At 37.5% G+C, this 15,966-nt stretch overlaps 1 protein-coding gene across 3 annotated transcripts in view; it reads left to right on the forward strand.

Annotated features, from left to right (window-relative positions):
- Nucleotides 1-15,966, forward strand: part of CHN1 (chimerin 1) — a 91,010-nt gene that overhangs the window by 19,909 nt on the left and 55,135 nt on the right. For 2 of the 3 annotated variants that reach the window (XM_058028339.1, XM_058028341.1), the window contains exons 2-5: nt 1,666-1,704; nt 4,866-4,921; nt 10,586-10,617; nt 11,491-11,604. In XM_058028339.1, coding sequence (XP_057884322.1) covers nt 1,666-1,704; nt 4,866-4,921; nt 10,586-10,617; nt 11,491-11,604 — 241 coding nt within the window. Of the gene's footprint in view, nt 1-1,665; nt 1,705-4,865; nt 4,922-10,585; nt 10,618-11,490; nt 11,605-14,328; nt 14,364-15,966 lie in introns of those variants that run through there. The other variant, XM_058028342.1, reaches the window with a different exon arrangement.

The raw sequence follows: 15,966 nt of genomic DNA on the forward strand, positions 1-15,966 counted from the left end.
CTGGGACTAAAGCCATTATTTTTACTTTAAAATTTTGCTACTTTCCCATGTGACATTGCATTGCTAAGGGATCATGTTACAATGCTTCTGGAATGAATCGACTTGCACTGCCTTAATTAAAGGTATCAAAGCAGGAATGAATAACCCTGGCTGCATCTGTTGCTGCTGATTTGCTTTTACTGCCTCAGTGAAGCATGAGCTGCTTAAGGTCTCTCTGCAGATTCAAGGTGTTCTTGCTGCTCTGCAGGATGTGGTAGAGCATCTGCAGGACCTTCCAAAGATCAAACCCCATCATAGTCAGGGGGATGGCAGTTTAACTGAGTGCTGCCTTAATAATAAAAGTCATAATGAATTGTGTTTGTAAAACCCACTGCCACCAAGGTGGTCTGCAAGATCTGCACCCTCTTCATGCACAGAGCTAAAATATGGGGTAAAAAATGGAACAAAATCACAGTGCAGTCAGGGCAGGGAGTGTTCTGGGAGGGTCTGGCAAAGCCTGTGCCAGTTAAACTGGAAAATATCTCCTTCCACTAAGCTCTAGTTTACAGATATTTGACATAAATATGTGTGAGAGATGGACTACAGGAAGTACCTGAAGAAGACAGATTGCTTGCTCAAAGGGGAGGCAAAGCAAAATTTCAGCTTCAGGCTCAGGCCTTAAGGACTCTGAAGTGGAGATGCCATTCAGGCTAAAATTCAAGCAACAGGTTCCCAGATTGCTTGATCTTTATGTAACCTTAGAATAAAAACAAGAAGTTCCCGTTGTGTTGGGTGCAGCAGGCAGTTCCAGCGGGCAGACAATTGCCAGGAGAGCTCAGGCACAAAGGCTGCAGTCAGCAAGGCTGGCTGTGGGGGTGGCTCAGCTTGGGACCCTGTGTGGAGAGGATGGAATAATTCTCACCAGCTCCAGGCAGGTAAGCACAGCATCGTGCTGAAAGCCTTGGTGGCTTGTGCCATCAGAACTGCAGCTGGTCAGAGCAGTGGAACAGTGGGTCAGAGTCACAGTTTGCAGCATAGCCCTGAGCTCAAAATGTTGGATCAGTTGTAACACAAGCCATAAGGGTGATAGAAGACATTGGAATCTTATTTTTTAAAAATTTTATTTGAGAATTAAAATCTAGGAGTAGAAATATGTTGTTACTTTTAATATCTAGTCACTACTTCCAAAAAGAGCTTGTACTCAGTATGAAAAAACTTCCCTTCATTTCTCCAAAGTATTTCGCTGTCCTCGCATACTCTGATTTTATTTTAAGAGTTGTTAATTGCCATCCAGAAGAGGAAAAAGCTAATGGCAGGAATAAGTTGCATGGAAACTCATTTATTGGAATATAAATTGAGATTTAAAAAAATCTTTCTGGTATAGTTGAAAATGGAACTTATATACATAGTAAAATAGTATACATTCTTCCTCCTCACAGTATGCTGGCTTCTGATCTGCATGTTTGACATTTTTCAGATTTGTTTCTATAGTTTTTCCCCCAGCTGGATTAAGAAAATACCTTTTCACATTTTTAGTTTAAGTAAAAACAGGTTGTTCTATAATAGTAAAAAGTAGGTTTAGAACCTAGGTGCAATATTATCTTAATAATTCTGCAAGTGCTTCTGCAGTTTTTTTGTGTTAAAATGTTTTCTATGCAACATTAAGATTTCTTTGTTTCTTTTCAGATACTGATGAATACAGACCACCTGTTTGGAAATCTTACTGTAAGTATCTCAGCATTTTGGGGCTTTTTCCCAAGTTAGAGCTGAAAAAGTTTCAGTTGGATGTTTTAAAAGACTAATTTCTCTTTTCATCAGAATGTGAGTTTAAGAAGTATCAAAGGGGTTCACTTCTTTTAGAGACAGGTACCAGGAGGTAGTTTCACTACCCCAAGGACAAGTGAACATAGATTATTTAGAGGAGTAGATTCTCTGCCCCTTATTAATGTGCATTGTCCCACTCCTGCTTGGTCTTGCTTATAGTGGTTTGTCTGCCTAGATCAGGGCTTACATAAGCTCCATTCATGCCTTAAAGTTGGTATCCTTGCAAACTTCTAGGGCTCCTGTGATCTAGTGCCTTGCATCACTAGAGCTGAGCTTGAGCTGGTTAAGAAAACTCAAAGTAAATTGTTTTTTTCAGGAATTTGCTGATGTAGTGAAACAAGAGCATTTGTTTGACCTGGTGTGACAAATCACAAGCAGGTTTTTGGAAGCCCTGGCTAGAAGGGTGTGTTTGCTACCAGCCTGCCCGTGCTCTGCAGTTCTTGGTGTGTTTGTGCCCGTGCCCAGGGGCAGCTGGCCTGGCAGGCTGCCTTGGTCAGGTGTGCAGGGCAGCAGGCCAGGTGCCTTGCCCTGACATCAGAGTGCCACCCTCTTGGGAACTTCACAACTTGCTGGGGTTTTTTTCAAAAAAAAACCAAACCCAAACCAAACCCACAAAAAAGCAAACAGCCATTTTTAAATCAAAAGAATTTCATGTAAAATGACCTCTTATTTGTCTGTGCAAATGGAGGTTTAGGGACATGGAAGAGAACATGAGAAAACTGTAAAAGACCATCATAGCCTCCCACAGTGGCTCACCTATGAATTCTAGTTGTCTGTAGATACAAAAGCCAAGATGTGAGACATTTTGACACTTGAGGAAGCAAGAAAGAGGAGTCTGCTGCTGAAAAGCAGATTTTGAAAACAGAATGCTTGTGTGTATAACTCAGCTAACAGTTTAGGGATGTCAGACTTACATTTGCATTACTTTGTATATGTTCAGCTTGGTTAAAGGGATTTGCTCAAGCAACGTTTCACATTGAGAAAATGTTTGCTCTCTAAAGGTTGAGGAGATTTAGCACTTGAGCAAATGTAGTTACTTTAAAGGTTTCCATCCTGCTGTGAGAAACTTTTTAATCAGAGATGTAGAATTAAAGACTAGGTGAGAATCACGGTTAGAAGGAGAGCAAGTGTAAGAGGGCAGATTTGATTATTTTTCCCCAGCTCTATACCTTCTGTGAACTCAGGGAACACTGCTCAAGTTTATTCCACACCATGATCTAGAAGAAGGAGCTTGAACCTCTCTAATACCAAATCTTTGTTGCCAGCTTGACAGAAGCTGAAGGCCTGGGCATGTGCAGATGTGTTTGCAGCACTCTCCAATGTGGTTTGTATGAATGGTTTGTGTGCACCTCCTCTCCTACCACACTGGGGCTTGCCTGCCATGGTGAACCTGCCTGTGGGGCTCAGAATGAAGCTCTGGGTCCTGAGGTTTGGTCAGATTTCTGTCTCATGACAAAGAGGAATGTCTTGTTTGACTTCCCTGGCAATAATTACAGCAAGGAAAAGCTGCTGTTGAACAATTCGAGTTGCATCCATCGGTTAGAGGAGGAGGGATAGGAATCCTGTTTTGTAACTTAGCTAGTCACCCTGCTGTGCTAGGTTACTGGAAGAGGAGAAAGATATTGCCATGATGATTGTGGGTCTCCTCTTTTGTGAAATTCAGAAAAATCTTAACTTGCTCCTTCCTTTTGTTTTTTTTTTTCCTTTGAAATTGACTCTACAGTTCTCAGAATTAGATATGGACAGGATCCAGTGCCGTCAAATACAGCTTTTACAATAGAAGCTAGGGAATCTATGTGCTGGCAAAATAAATGGTCATGCTCTGCCTAAAATGATAATTGCACTTTTATATACCAGTGTGCTGTTCTTCATCACTTGCAGAAATCATTTTTGTATTACCCAGCATGGAAATGACTGATTTTAGTAGCAACAGGAAAAACCATTAGGTTTTTTTATTTGGAACAAAGGGAATGTTTTTTTCCAGTTTATCTTACGATTCAATGGTCATTGGGCATCTTGCCATTTTCTCCATTCCCATGTAGCTTGACACATAAATACAGCATTTGCCAGTGGAAAAGATTTGGGATCAAATGAGAATTGTAATTAAGTCAAATTGTATTGGTTAAATTAATGTATGGTCTTATTACCTGAAGAAGGTGATGGCACAATGTAGACCTTGGTATTCATGCTAATGATTGCAACATTATTTAATTTTAGAATATTACAATTCCAAATGTCCATTTTGCCATTTCTAGTGTACTATTGCAATACTAACTTAGGGTTGACAGCCTCATTTTGAAGGTGAGTTGCCAAACCAGATTCAGTTGGCATTAAAGTTGAAAGTCATTCCTTTGGTATTATTCTATAAAGTCTGCACATACTAGTAGCATTAAATTTACATCTGGTTGTAAAGATCTGTTCTGGCTTGATGAAACTTATTTTAAAAACAGAGAAAAAGTAGGAGGGAAGATATAAATGTAAGTAAGTGTATGTCATAATTTGAGCCTTAGCTGTTTTGCTCTGCTACTCAACTCATTTTGTCTTTAGATCTGCAAAGGCTTTAGTGTCTTCATCTTTCTCTTTCTTCAGAAAGGTCCTCACTGAGCAGTGGCAAAGGCAGAGAGTTTGACAGTGCACAGTTCTGAGTGATTCTTGTAAAGCCTTGATGTGTTGCAGGTGACTGGGTGTGTGCCCAGCACTGTAGGATTGGGCTCCATCTGCTTGCCAAAGAAAGTCTGACAGCAGCCTGATCTGACAAATAGTGAACTTTAGTTTGTGTTTACTATGATTCTTTTTCTGATCTGTTTGTTGGAACTTATCTGATCTCACCTAGTTATTCCATATTACTTGATGAATTCATTGTAAAGAAAATCAATATCCCATTTTGGCTTGCAACATTCTTTTTTTCTGACCCTTTGTTAGTAAATTTTTATATCTCTCGTATCCTTGTGTTAAATTTTGCAAAAAGTCTCCTTTATTTAAACTGCAATGTTTAATGTTAAAATGCGCAACTTACACAATGATGCTCTATTAATTAGAATTTAATTTCTGCCTTCTCCCAGTGTATCAGTTGCAACAGGAAGCTCCCCATCCTAGAAGAATAACCTGCACTCGTGAGGTAGGTATCACAGTGTTCAGTTCTGTGCAGTCCAGTAATTCCATGCCTGAACTTATTGTGTCCAGCCCACGGAGTGGCTCCTTGGGACACTTTGTGCTGTGATTAGAGTGGGTAGCCTTGGGGCACGGGTACTCAGAAATCCATTTGTTCTAAAAATGGAATTTAAAGCATTTTGATGTGTATCATCATTTACTGAGACTCATTTACTACTTTTTGATTCTTAGACACATGGAAACACATGTTTTCTCCTGATTTGCTCATGAGGATCTCATTTGTGAATGTTTTAATTCCCACAGAATTAGAACCTTATTTTTTCTGTATGTATATTGATTTCTTTGAAAAAATAAACCAAAATAAAAAACAACAAAGAAACCAATCCATAATTGAAAGTACCAGCATGGTTAAGCAAGTCATACAATGCTTAACATGATAATTATTTTGTAATTATTTGACTGCACCAAGTATATGTAGTATACTCTATATACTATATATACTTTGTAGTCAGGGAGAAATTGTAAATTGCTGAAGGAGTCTGGGATATTTAGTAAAATATGATAGCATAATATCCCAGGCCAGTTTGGCTGCAGAGAAGGGCTTGGAGGTCTTCTGTCCTAGGTGGTAAGAACTCACAAGCAAATTTCATATTAAGTTCTTTTTCATAGTGTTTCTTAGAATACTATTAGCTAATCCAGTCAAATAAGCAGAGACATAAATGTGTGTTCAGTATCTGAAAATGAAAAATTTTTACTGCCTCTGGTGTGATGGAAATTGTTCAGCTATTGATCAGATACTGATTGTCCTCTTTTTAGAATAGAACAAGAAACTTGCTGGCCAAATATAAAAGCACCTGTGTAAATCTTCAAATACGAATCACACTGACTACTACAACTTTCTTATCCTCATTTTCACTGAATTTAAATTCTATTAATTGGAAAGTGTTACTAGCTCTAATAGAGATAGTTAATTAAAAAGCTGGACTGGTTTACAAAGGAAAATTTGCTATGGGTGAGTGGTGGCCATTTGCTGTGGTCAATGGGGGATTGCAAAAGTATCATGTACAATCAAAACACTGTTAAGTCCTGTCATCAATGGAGAATGCAATGCAACAGGTTACTGTCTGTAATGTCATATTTCTATGAATTTATTCCAAAACAAGATTGACATATTACAAACTTAAGTGTAAATCTATCCCTGTGTCAGAGTGAACAAAAAAACTGAGACATTGTGTGTTTTAAAATAGCTTCTTGAACTCTGCAGAATAAACCTGTGTCTGCACCATGAACATTGTAGAAACTGAGAAATAAAGGCTGTAGATTCAGAAACTAGTGTGAATAGAAGTAAATAACAGAAAACTATGAAAGGATCAGTCAGGTATTTAGCTGCAGAACCGAGTGTGTTAAATATACGTTTTATCATTGAAGAATTACTTTATTTTAAAAAATTGGAAGCTTATTTTTAACTAATAAAGGTAAAATTGAAGAAGTACATGGTCAGTGTGCATTTTCCTACTTCATCATTAGTTCCTTATAACGCAGATAAGAGTTTTTCATTATAAGTGTTGAACAATTTATGCAGCTGAGCTGATTTGAAGTGAAAATATATTCAGCAAGCAGTAACTTGTTAACCTTTCTCTCTGGTCTCAGCCTCTCCTGCTTGTGTTGAGCTTTGTGATCTGTTCTTTCTCAGCTGGGTTTCTATTAGCAGCCACACATGAGTCAGTGGGGAGCAGAATCTTTTCCTAAGTGATTGAATTATTCAGCTGTATAAACAAATTCATAAACATTAGGAAGAGAATTTTGGTCCTGAGAACATCAAAGAGGTCGGTGGGAATGAACAATATGTAATTTGGTGAGATATTAACACATAAATTGCTCTTCTTGCCTTATTGTAATCCACTTGTTGACAAAAGCAGGAGTGATGATTAAGGGGAAAAAGTACTTGTTAAAGAATAATTGGAAATCACACCGTAAAAAAAAACCCCAACCCTTTATTTCATGTGCAAAGACACACATTGTACAAGTGCTGATACTGAGAGGTATATTCAACAGAATGACCTACTTAACTTGAAATGCTTCTCAAATACAAAGAATTCAAGTTTCTGCTCTGCTACACCAGTTTCATATCAGACAACACACAGATCAGTGGAGAGACACTGAAGTAAAAGGAGATTGCATTCATTTGTGATTTTTTTATTGTAAAAGTGCAGCAGAGCTGAGCCTTTTAATAGTCCATGAGGTTAAATTTGATAATTCCATAACGTTCTAAGGTTATTTGACTTCTGCATGAGGCTTGCATGCAAATTATAATGTTGTTTGTCCAATTAATACTGTATTTCCTCCATGAAATTACTATTTTTTCTGCTTATAGTCTTATATACACGTGTGCATGCATAGGCATATTTAGGGCAGCCTTGACTGACATATAAAAGCATTCAATGAACAATTTAAAATAACTATATGAAAAAATACATAGTATGGAGAAATTAAAATCACTGGCTTTTTCTGTCCTTTTAGGAGGCTTCATCCTAATTCAGTGCTAATAGTTAATTAACCTGTTAAGCAGAATCTCTGTTTAGTATTGTGAAAATGGTCAAGAAACACAGAATATGAGCATATATAATGCACATCCTTATTAGAGCTGTTTGTAAAGGTGGCTTTATCTGCCTGATATTTGCCCAGAATGACTTTCCAAATTTCATTATAGCTAAGCCCTTTTCCAAAGGAATGTCTGCTGTAAGGTGCTTGCCACGTCTGCTTGATTTGTCTGTTCATAGATGTGGTTTCATTGCCTTCACCCCTCAGTTTGAAAAAAAGACAAATGAAGTAATGGTGGATATCTCACTGATATTTGTGTTTCTTGAAGGTCTCATAAGAATTTAATTTTTTCCTGTGGCCTCTGCATTAATGATATACAAATAAACACATTGGAAAGAAATATCTCATGCTTTTCCCCCTCATTTTTTTCCAAGTTAGAAGCAATTTTTAAAACCTTGCTAAGCTAACAACAACAGGAAATTTTTCCCATTAGTAAAAATCCTGAGAAGTCAAAAGGCAGTGTTTGGCTGATCTTTGCTGGATACAAAGAAAAAGAAGCAGCTATGTCTGCTCTTACTCACACTCAGCAATGCTTTGGTCCCAAGATATTGCCAAATCAGAAAAGAATCCTGCAGTGGATATTTACGTGAGCTAATGGGACCAATTTCTTGCTATCATCTTATTTTAAAATGTATTTCCTTTCTTGGATGGGTTGAGTTCCAGTCCAGATGTTTTGGTTTTGTCTCGTTAACTTATGGATGACAAACTGTGAAAGTTGGAGTATTGAAGCTTCTGAACTAAACTGTTTTGGCCTTCAGTGCTCAGGTGCAAAGGGAGGATACGTGGGTGCCTGCATTGTCATTTGTAGAATTAAATTTGTAGAATACAGTCTGCCAGGAGCCCTTTGAAGTCTAAGGGAACACACAAGACCAAGAGAGCTGCACATTGCTTCTGGTTCCAGTGCAGTTGAGGATAAGAGCACTGTGTCTAAGTTGCAAAGGGCGCAGTTGGTGTAACACCTGTCAGAAGCTTTACAGAAAGCCTGAGAACAGTGTTTACTGTCTTACATGGTAAATTTGGCTTACAGAGAGTCTGTGTGGTTTTCTCAGTGCACACAAGCTGCACTGTGTGTGTAGCCCAGTCATTCTGAGTGAATTAGAATGCCCCTGCTGAGTTCTGATGGAATTTTCTTCAAGTCTTAATGTATGTCAGTATAGATGTCAAAACCCCCTAATATTATCATAAATTTAAAAAGTGATTAAAAAGCCCCAAAACACAAATAAGCAGGCAATAAAACTCTGTGAATTGAGGTTCCAGCTGCACTGAGTCGTATGCAGGCAAAAAGTGTTGCACATCAACATTGATATTGAAGTTTTTGCAAGTTGGTAAAACTGATCAGTAGAGACAGTGTTAACAGAAGTGGTTATTTTCCTTTTCAACTCATCATCCACTAAAATGACCTGCAAGCCTACTACAAATGCCTGGAAGTCCTGTGGGGTTTTTTTCAGAAGCTTTGCTCCAGTCATCTGCCCGTTTGCATTTTCAAATGTTTGCACAGAGTATATTATAAATTTTCTTAGGACTTGCAAGTACTCTGAAGATGCCCTGTCAAGTCACTAATCCATTTCTGAAAAGGAATGCTTTTGCTTATATAAATTTTCCAGTTCTGTCTTATAAATTCACAGAGATAAAGATAAAATCTCACTAGACAGACAGCAAAATCTTATTCATGACAGGATTCTTCTTTTAACAACTGCTCTAAACTAGTGTCTTGGCTTAAGGGTTTTAGTTAAGAATTGTTGCAAGTTTCTATAACAACAACAATAAAATGCTTTCATTTTTTCTCTGTTTATGTTGCTATCTTCTTATTGAAGAAATAGCGTACATTTAACAAAAAAAATCTAAGACCTTTCTTCTTTTTTGAAATAATGCAGTCTCTTCAGGCCCTTTGAAAACAGCTATCACACCAGGCAACTTGTTTGCTGTTATAAAGGAAAAGGAAATATTTTAGGACATGATAAATCTTACCCGTGATGGAATGTTTTTTCCAAAGTGATGGATCATGACAATAGCTTTTTATTTGCTGGGAATGTTGAAGAATTGTTATTAGACTGTACATCGGGATGTATGTTGTTTTTTGTTGTTTTGAATATCTGAAATCTTTATACTCCACTGAAAGCACTGGAGAGAAGCACTAATATTAATAGGCTTTTTGTTGAAAAGATGGTAAAAAAAACCAATGTGGCATTCTGTGTTTCAGCATAGCTGGATTGTTTTATATTTCTGTAGTTCAAGTTGTATAACTGTTGACTTTTATTCCCCAAAGAGTTTCCCCCTTTAAATTTAGCAAGAAAGGATAACATGGTGGCTTAAATTATTAGTTGATTTCTGTGGAATATGCTATTCCTCACTTGGCTCTAAACTTCCTGGACAAATGAAGGTGCATTATTTTATCTAGAATAATTATCAGGCAACTTGTACCCTGACACCCCTCCATATTGTGTGCATTTACACCATAAGGTCTCTGGAGCACAGCCAAAGTGGAGTTACACTACAAAACACATGCACACCTGCTTTTGAAGTCTTTTAGGTGGTACTACTTCTTTTAGTGAAGTCAAGAAGCACAAGACTTGTGCACCTGATGATTTACTCAACCATTTGCCCTCAATCTGAGGGGCTGCATAGTAGTGGCTTTATTTCAGCAGGGGCACCAACAGCTCTGTGATGGAAGGTAACCTGTAAATTTAAGAGATTTATAGATGTTTCACTGTATTAGTGCACTCAACAATATGGTGCACTTACATGCATGAACTGCTAACTCATTTCCCCTATCTGGCACTTTGTAAAAGCAATATTTAATGCCATCAGTTGGTATGTCCTGAGGATGACATGGTCCAAGTGGCTTATCCTTTCTCGCTCCATTTTAAGCCATTCACAAGTGCAATGTTTTCTGAATATCTCCCTTTGGTTTCCCTATGTGTTAATCACAGGAGAAATTCTGTTCTTGATTTTTTTGCCTGCACTTTCACATTATATCCCTTTGTGGTTTTAATCCTGTATTGTAAACAGTCCACTTTACTGTATAGCTTCTCTTGTTATGAAACATTACAATTTCTGTTATTTCTTCTAGGTAGAGAACCGACCCAAGTATTATGGAAGAGAGTAAGTAACAAACATCTCTGGAAGTGGTTTATCCTGACATATTGGTTAATAATAGTTACAGGAAAGGTATCAAATGTTTAGTCTGGGCTCTTTTTTTCTTCTGTGTGTTTTACAGCAGTGTGTCTCACCATCAGGTCATTATTACATTATTACTTTTGTCTGCCTAAAATTACAGGTGCAATTTCTCATGGATATGGATATCACTGAGTGCTATTTTAAGTGAGAAAAACAAACAAACATTTCTGTGCTTTCAAGGGATTGTCTTTTTCTATCTCCCTCTCCTGTTGGCTTTGCAAAATGTGTTTCTGTTTAGGAAGAAAAGATATTTGGATCCCAAATGCAATATATAATCAGTCTCTGTGTGTCTTCTGTTTCAGGTTGCTAATGCAAAGATGGTTAGATTTAGTGTGGAGAAACAAAGATCTTACTTATGTTTATTTTGGTAAAAGATGTGTAGTGTTGCTGGGTTATTACATCAGCAATTACTGAGATTACAGCAACTTGCTAAAATCTCAGGGACCACATAAAATGTCTTTGAATGCTTCAAAATGTTTGATTGCATGCCACTAGCACAAAACATGTGAAACCAGCAGGAGAAAACAGATTTATTTCTACATATTAAATTGATAGATGCAGATTTAAAAACAATATACTTGTTTCATAGATATTCTTTCCTAGAAGCCTTTCTAAACCATTTGAAGTAAATTTGAATACAGGCACATAGGGAAATTAATTCAAATTGTAGATTCCACCAAGTCAGTCATTTTTGTTTGTTTCTTTTTAAATTACTGTCATTGGTGCTTTCTAATTGAAGACCAAAAGGTGATTTAAAAGAGAAGAGGCATGTGTTTCAAAGAAGTTTTTGTTCTGTAGATTCCATGGGATGATCTCAAGGGAGGAAGCTGACCAATTATTGAGTGTTGCAGAGGGAAGCTATCTCATTCGTGAAAGCCAAAGGCAACCTGGAACCTACACTTTGGCATTAAGGTCAGTAATTAATATTCCATTTTTAAATTTATAAAATATTCAAATGGTTTTACTGCATTGCTGACCTCAGATCAAAAAATTCTTTGTAGTTGTTTTAATTTCTTTTTCATCATTATACTTTTTTACCCTAGTTATAGATTTGGTATCTTTGACCTTCCATGCCCTTTTTTGAAGTGCTAACACTCCTTATTGTTTGCACCATCAAGATAACAGCAATTGTGGTTTTGCTAGTGGGGCTTCATTTTGCCCTTTTCCCACTGTGGTACAGATGTGACCCAATGCAGATGTTGGGAGAGCAGATGGTCAAGAAATAAAAGGCACATTATGAGTTCCCTGAGCAGCCTGCCATGTGCTGGAAAACTCAGTCCCCCCTGGTCTCTCCTTGGGATGGCAACACATCAGGAGGCCCTTTTTGTCTGAGCACCTGTTAGCTCACAGTGCTTGCAGATCTGCTTCTTCATTCTGCAAAGCTCTGGCAAGTGGGTCAGCTATAAATAAAAAACTCAAAAAGTAGTTGTACGGTTTAAATAGTTTAATTACTTTTAAATATTGGAGGTTACTTTGGCCTGTGCTGTACACCTGAGATGGGAGATAGTGATTATTAGCAAGGTTGTAAATCTAAGTGGGACAGAAAAACATTGAAGAAGATGCAGTTACTGAAAGTTTTATAAAATAATGATTAAAATAATAATGTCTTGAAATAATAGGTTGTGATAAATTAGTTTTTCAGGGGGAAAAAGAATATATTTTCATGGGATATTTATTTCTGTAGTAATAAACGACAGACATTATTGACATTTACACTGGCTTTCATTAACAGGGTAAATTTGGTATTTCTTATTAAAATAGTACTCAATTCCATCATCTTCTGCTCTTGCAATATTCTTTTAAAGCTACAAAGAAATCAGTTTTTGTAACACCTGGCTTGAAGGCAGAGCTCCACTCCCTGCTTTCAGTGGTGCAGAACACACAGGGCCTGTAGACTCAGAGGAAGCTGTTGAGCATCTTGTAGGATGTATCACTGCAGGTTGTTTTTCAAATGCACCTTCAGTCCAGCTAGTCAAAAATGGCTTTTTTCCCAGGTTTGATGGTATGTCTCACACTGGAAAACCCCTTTGAAAACAATAAAATCAGTTTTATACCAAATAGAGAAAAGAATGGATAGTTGTTAGTGATTGGTTTGGGAAAAGTTTCAAATGATAACAAAGTTGTTATCATTGTTTTATTTTAATGAAATTCAGTGTTTGGAAAAACACATCAGAAACTGAAACTGCAGCATCTTGCAGCCATTTCATTATGTTTAAATGGTAAATGACTTGTGTATCATGGGCAGTGGGTCTAGGTGGTTGCTTTCCTTCCCATAGCAGACAATGCTCTGTTCTCTTGCTGTTGGCCTTCAATGTGCATGAATGAGAGTGTTAACTCTCATGTCTTAGGTGGAACTCTGTGAACTGTGGTGCTCTGTCTTCCACACATTGGGATTTTACCACTAGGATTTATTTTTTATCACTACTAGGCAGTGTAGCAGGAGTCTGTGTTTCCATTGACTGGAAGGAGAATTTTTCTCAGTTTTTATTTTTCCTTTCCCTGGAACTATAAATGCAGAATATAACCATTAGCCAAAGTGTCCAGTGAGTGTGTTTCTGACATAGTAGCCTCTCTTAAAGACCAGGTCCTTTCTGCAGTCTCTCTGTGTATCCTGACTGTGAGAAGTTTGCTGTGATTGCCATGTTGAGTTTATGTAGTTGTATCCTTTTCTGAGAGCATCACTTGTGTTTGGGTCACTACATTGCCAGATGGCAAAGATAGCCCCATCTGCAGTTTAGATAATCCCAGCAGGAATTTAAGAATGTAACTTCCATGGCCAAAAACAGAGCTTGTCAGCAGGATGGTATGTATGAGCAAAACTTTTCCAAGTTCAACAGAAAGCTTTGATTGAGTTCAGGGTCTCTAATTTCACCCTTTCTCTTCTGGTTGTATCAACAAATTTAGTATTTTCATACTAGGTTTAAGTGCTACTCTGTCTCTGAAGCACTCATGTTAACTTTAAGATCACTTCAGTGTGATTTTTGCTTTTTCTTCTTTACCTTTGTTTTACCCCTTGGAAGGTGTGGGAGGAAAGAAAACTTGATCAGCTGTTACATAAAAAAACAGACACAGAACAGATTCCAAGAATCTTATGAAGTTAACCCAGCAATTCTCTAGAGGTGCTCTAATTCTGCAATAACATAGTGACAAAACATAAAGTGAAATATCCGTGTGTTCTGGTTGGTTTTCAGGCACGTTTTGGTAAAAATAATGGAAAAAAGTTGAGTAAAATTTAGATTCTTTAAGGTACTACCAACTCTTGGCATAAATACTTCGTTCCCTCTGTATTTCTATGTATCTACTCAATCTCTCTCACTGTTTGTTGTCTGATGTGTCAGTCTTTGACAGTCTGTCAATTCTGAGAAACTGCCTATGAAGTGTGATTGCATCATGAAATCCCAGTTCATGGAGACATAAAAGTCTTGTGGTAGCTGTGGGTAGGAGCAGCTGATGTTGAGACTGAGACAGGTTTGTTTCCTGGCTTGTAGCTGCCGGTGGCTCTGCTGGGGAGGCAGGCAATTCAGTGAGACAGACGGCCCAGCACGTCCAGCTCTGGCAGATGTCTTCTTCCTGTGCTTGTGGCAGCGTGCCTGGGAACCCTGAGAAACCCAGTGCATCCAGTCGTGAAGAGCAGTGTAGTGAAACAGGATCATGTCCCTTCCTGTGGCAAGGTATGATGTCTCTGTCATGGAATGTTTCCAGCCATCCTTTCTACAGTGGAGAAGAACAAGCTTTTTGTGGTTTGTCCTGAGGACCCAAGCCAGACAATTCCTCAGATCATCATGGGACACTTTCAGTGTTACATTTGATTCCAGCAGCTATTGTAGCTGATGCCCAAAAGCTCAGTGTCCATACCAGCCAGGACTGCACACCCTGTTCAAGATGAACTGCACCACATGCTTTAGTTCTTCATTCTCTAAAGCCTTCTAAATGAGTTTTGACTGCTGTGGTGCTTTTATGGAACTAGCTTTAGTAGATCTAAAGATCTTGTTCCTGAGCTGCTGTAGCTGCAGAAATAGCCTAGCACCACTTAAATGACCAAATATAGGACAGGAAAAATAATACTTTTTGCAAGCTAAAGCAAAGTGGTCAGCTGTTCTTAGTGCAATACTGTCAAATAGTTAATTGAGTTCAAAGTGAAGATTTTTAATATTTTTTTCTTTGTAAGGTAGGGAAAGTGACTCTTACCCAAAAAAACTTTTCATTTTTTTAAAGCTGCTGTTGAGTTACTGTAAAATCTGCTTTCCACTTATATAACAAGCTGCATTTTGATCATCTTATGATGAGCTATTTTTGCCTACTTTCATCCATTATTGTGCAATTAATTTGCATCGTGACTTTTTTAAAGGCAGACTACCTTTTAAATATAAATTTGAAACAAAAGATGGTGGAGTTTTTTCAGAAAATAATTTTCTCAGAATTTGTAAGAGAGATAGAAGTATGTTCTTGAAGAAATAGAAAATGATAATTTAAATGTTGTTTGAAGTATAGAAGTTTGACTAAATAGTCAGAGCTGTCTTTCAGATAAAATTGATGTTCAGAGCCTAAGAAGGTCTGTAAAATTGTGTCAGCTCAGATACCATATAAAGGAGAATGGAGCATAAACACAACTGAGAGCAGCAAATCAGCACCCTACTATATTTAATGCCTATATTATATTTAATCATGGATGCATTTACCAATCTTTACTAATTAATTAATCAATCAATCAGAATGCCACTGAACATGTTTTGCAGTCTTGAGGTTTAAAAAAATTACTGACATGAGAAAGTGATCGTAGATCTATATCTGTGTCCATACATATCAGCAAGTCTCTGTAGAATAAAAAGATACAAAATGCATTGTAATGTTAATTCAATGTTCCAAGCAGATTTAAAATAATGAAAATTCCTAATTCACTTCCGGAGCTATTAGATCTGCTTTTACATTTGGCAAAAGAGTAGTACATTGCTTAATGTTAAGACCTGTAGCAAATGGCAGTAACAATAGACATGGTTTGCAATGTAGCCCTCTGTGGTGGAGAGCGTGTTTAATAATTAGGATGAGGATAAAGAGGAAATGGGTAGAGAGTGTACTAGTGGTAGGCGTTGAAGTGTGATGGTACTGCATGTTCTTTTGAGCAGATAGCTGCTGTAGCACATTTAATTGGTTACCATGGTTTCCCTTCCTGCAAATTCTATTGTTGTGATACTGAGAATGAATTGAAATAAGGTTCTGCAGCATGATTTTTTTTTTAAAAAAAAAAAGGTAATAATGTGAGCCATGATTGAGTCA

Source organism: Melospiza georgiana, chromosome 7 (assembly GCF_028018845.1).
Source record: "Melospiza georgiana isolate bMelGeo1 chromosome 7, bMelGeo1.pri, whole genome shotgun sequence".
Taxonomy (NCBI): domain Eukaryota; kingdom Metazoa; phylum Chordata; class Aves; order Passeriformes; family Passerellidae; genus Melospiza; species Melospiza georgiana.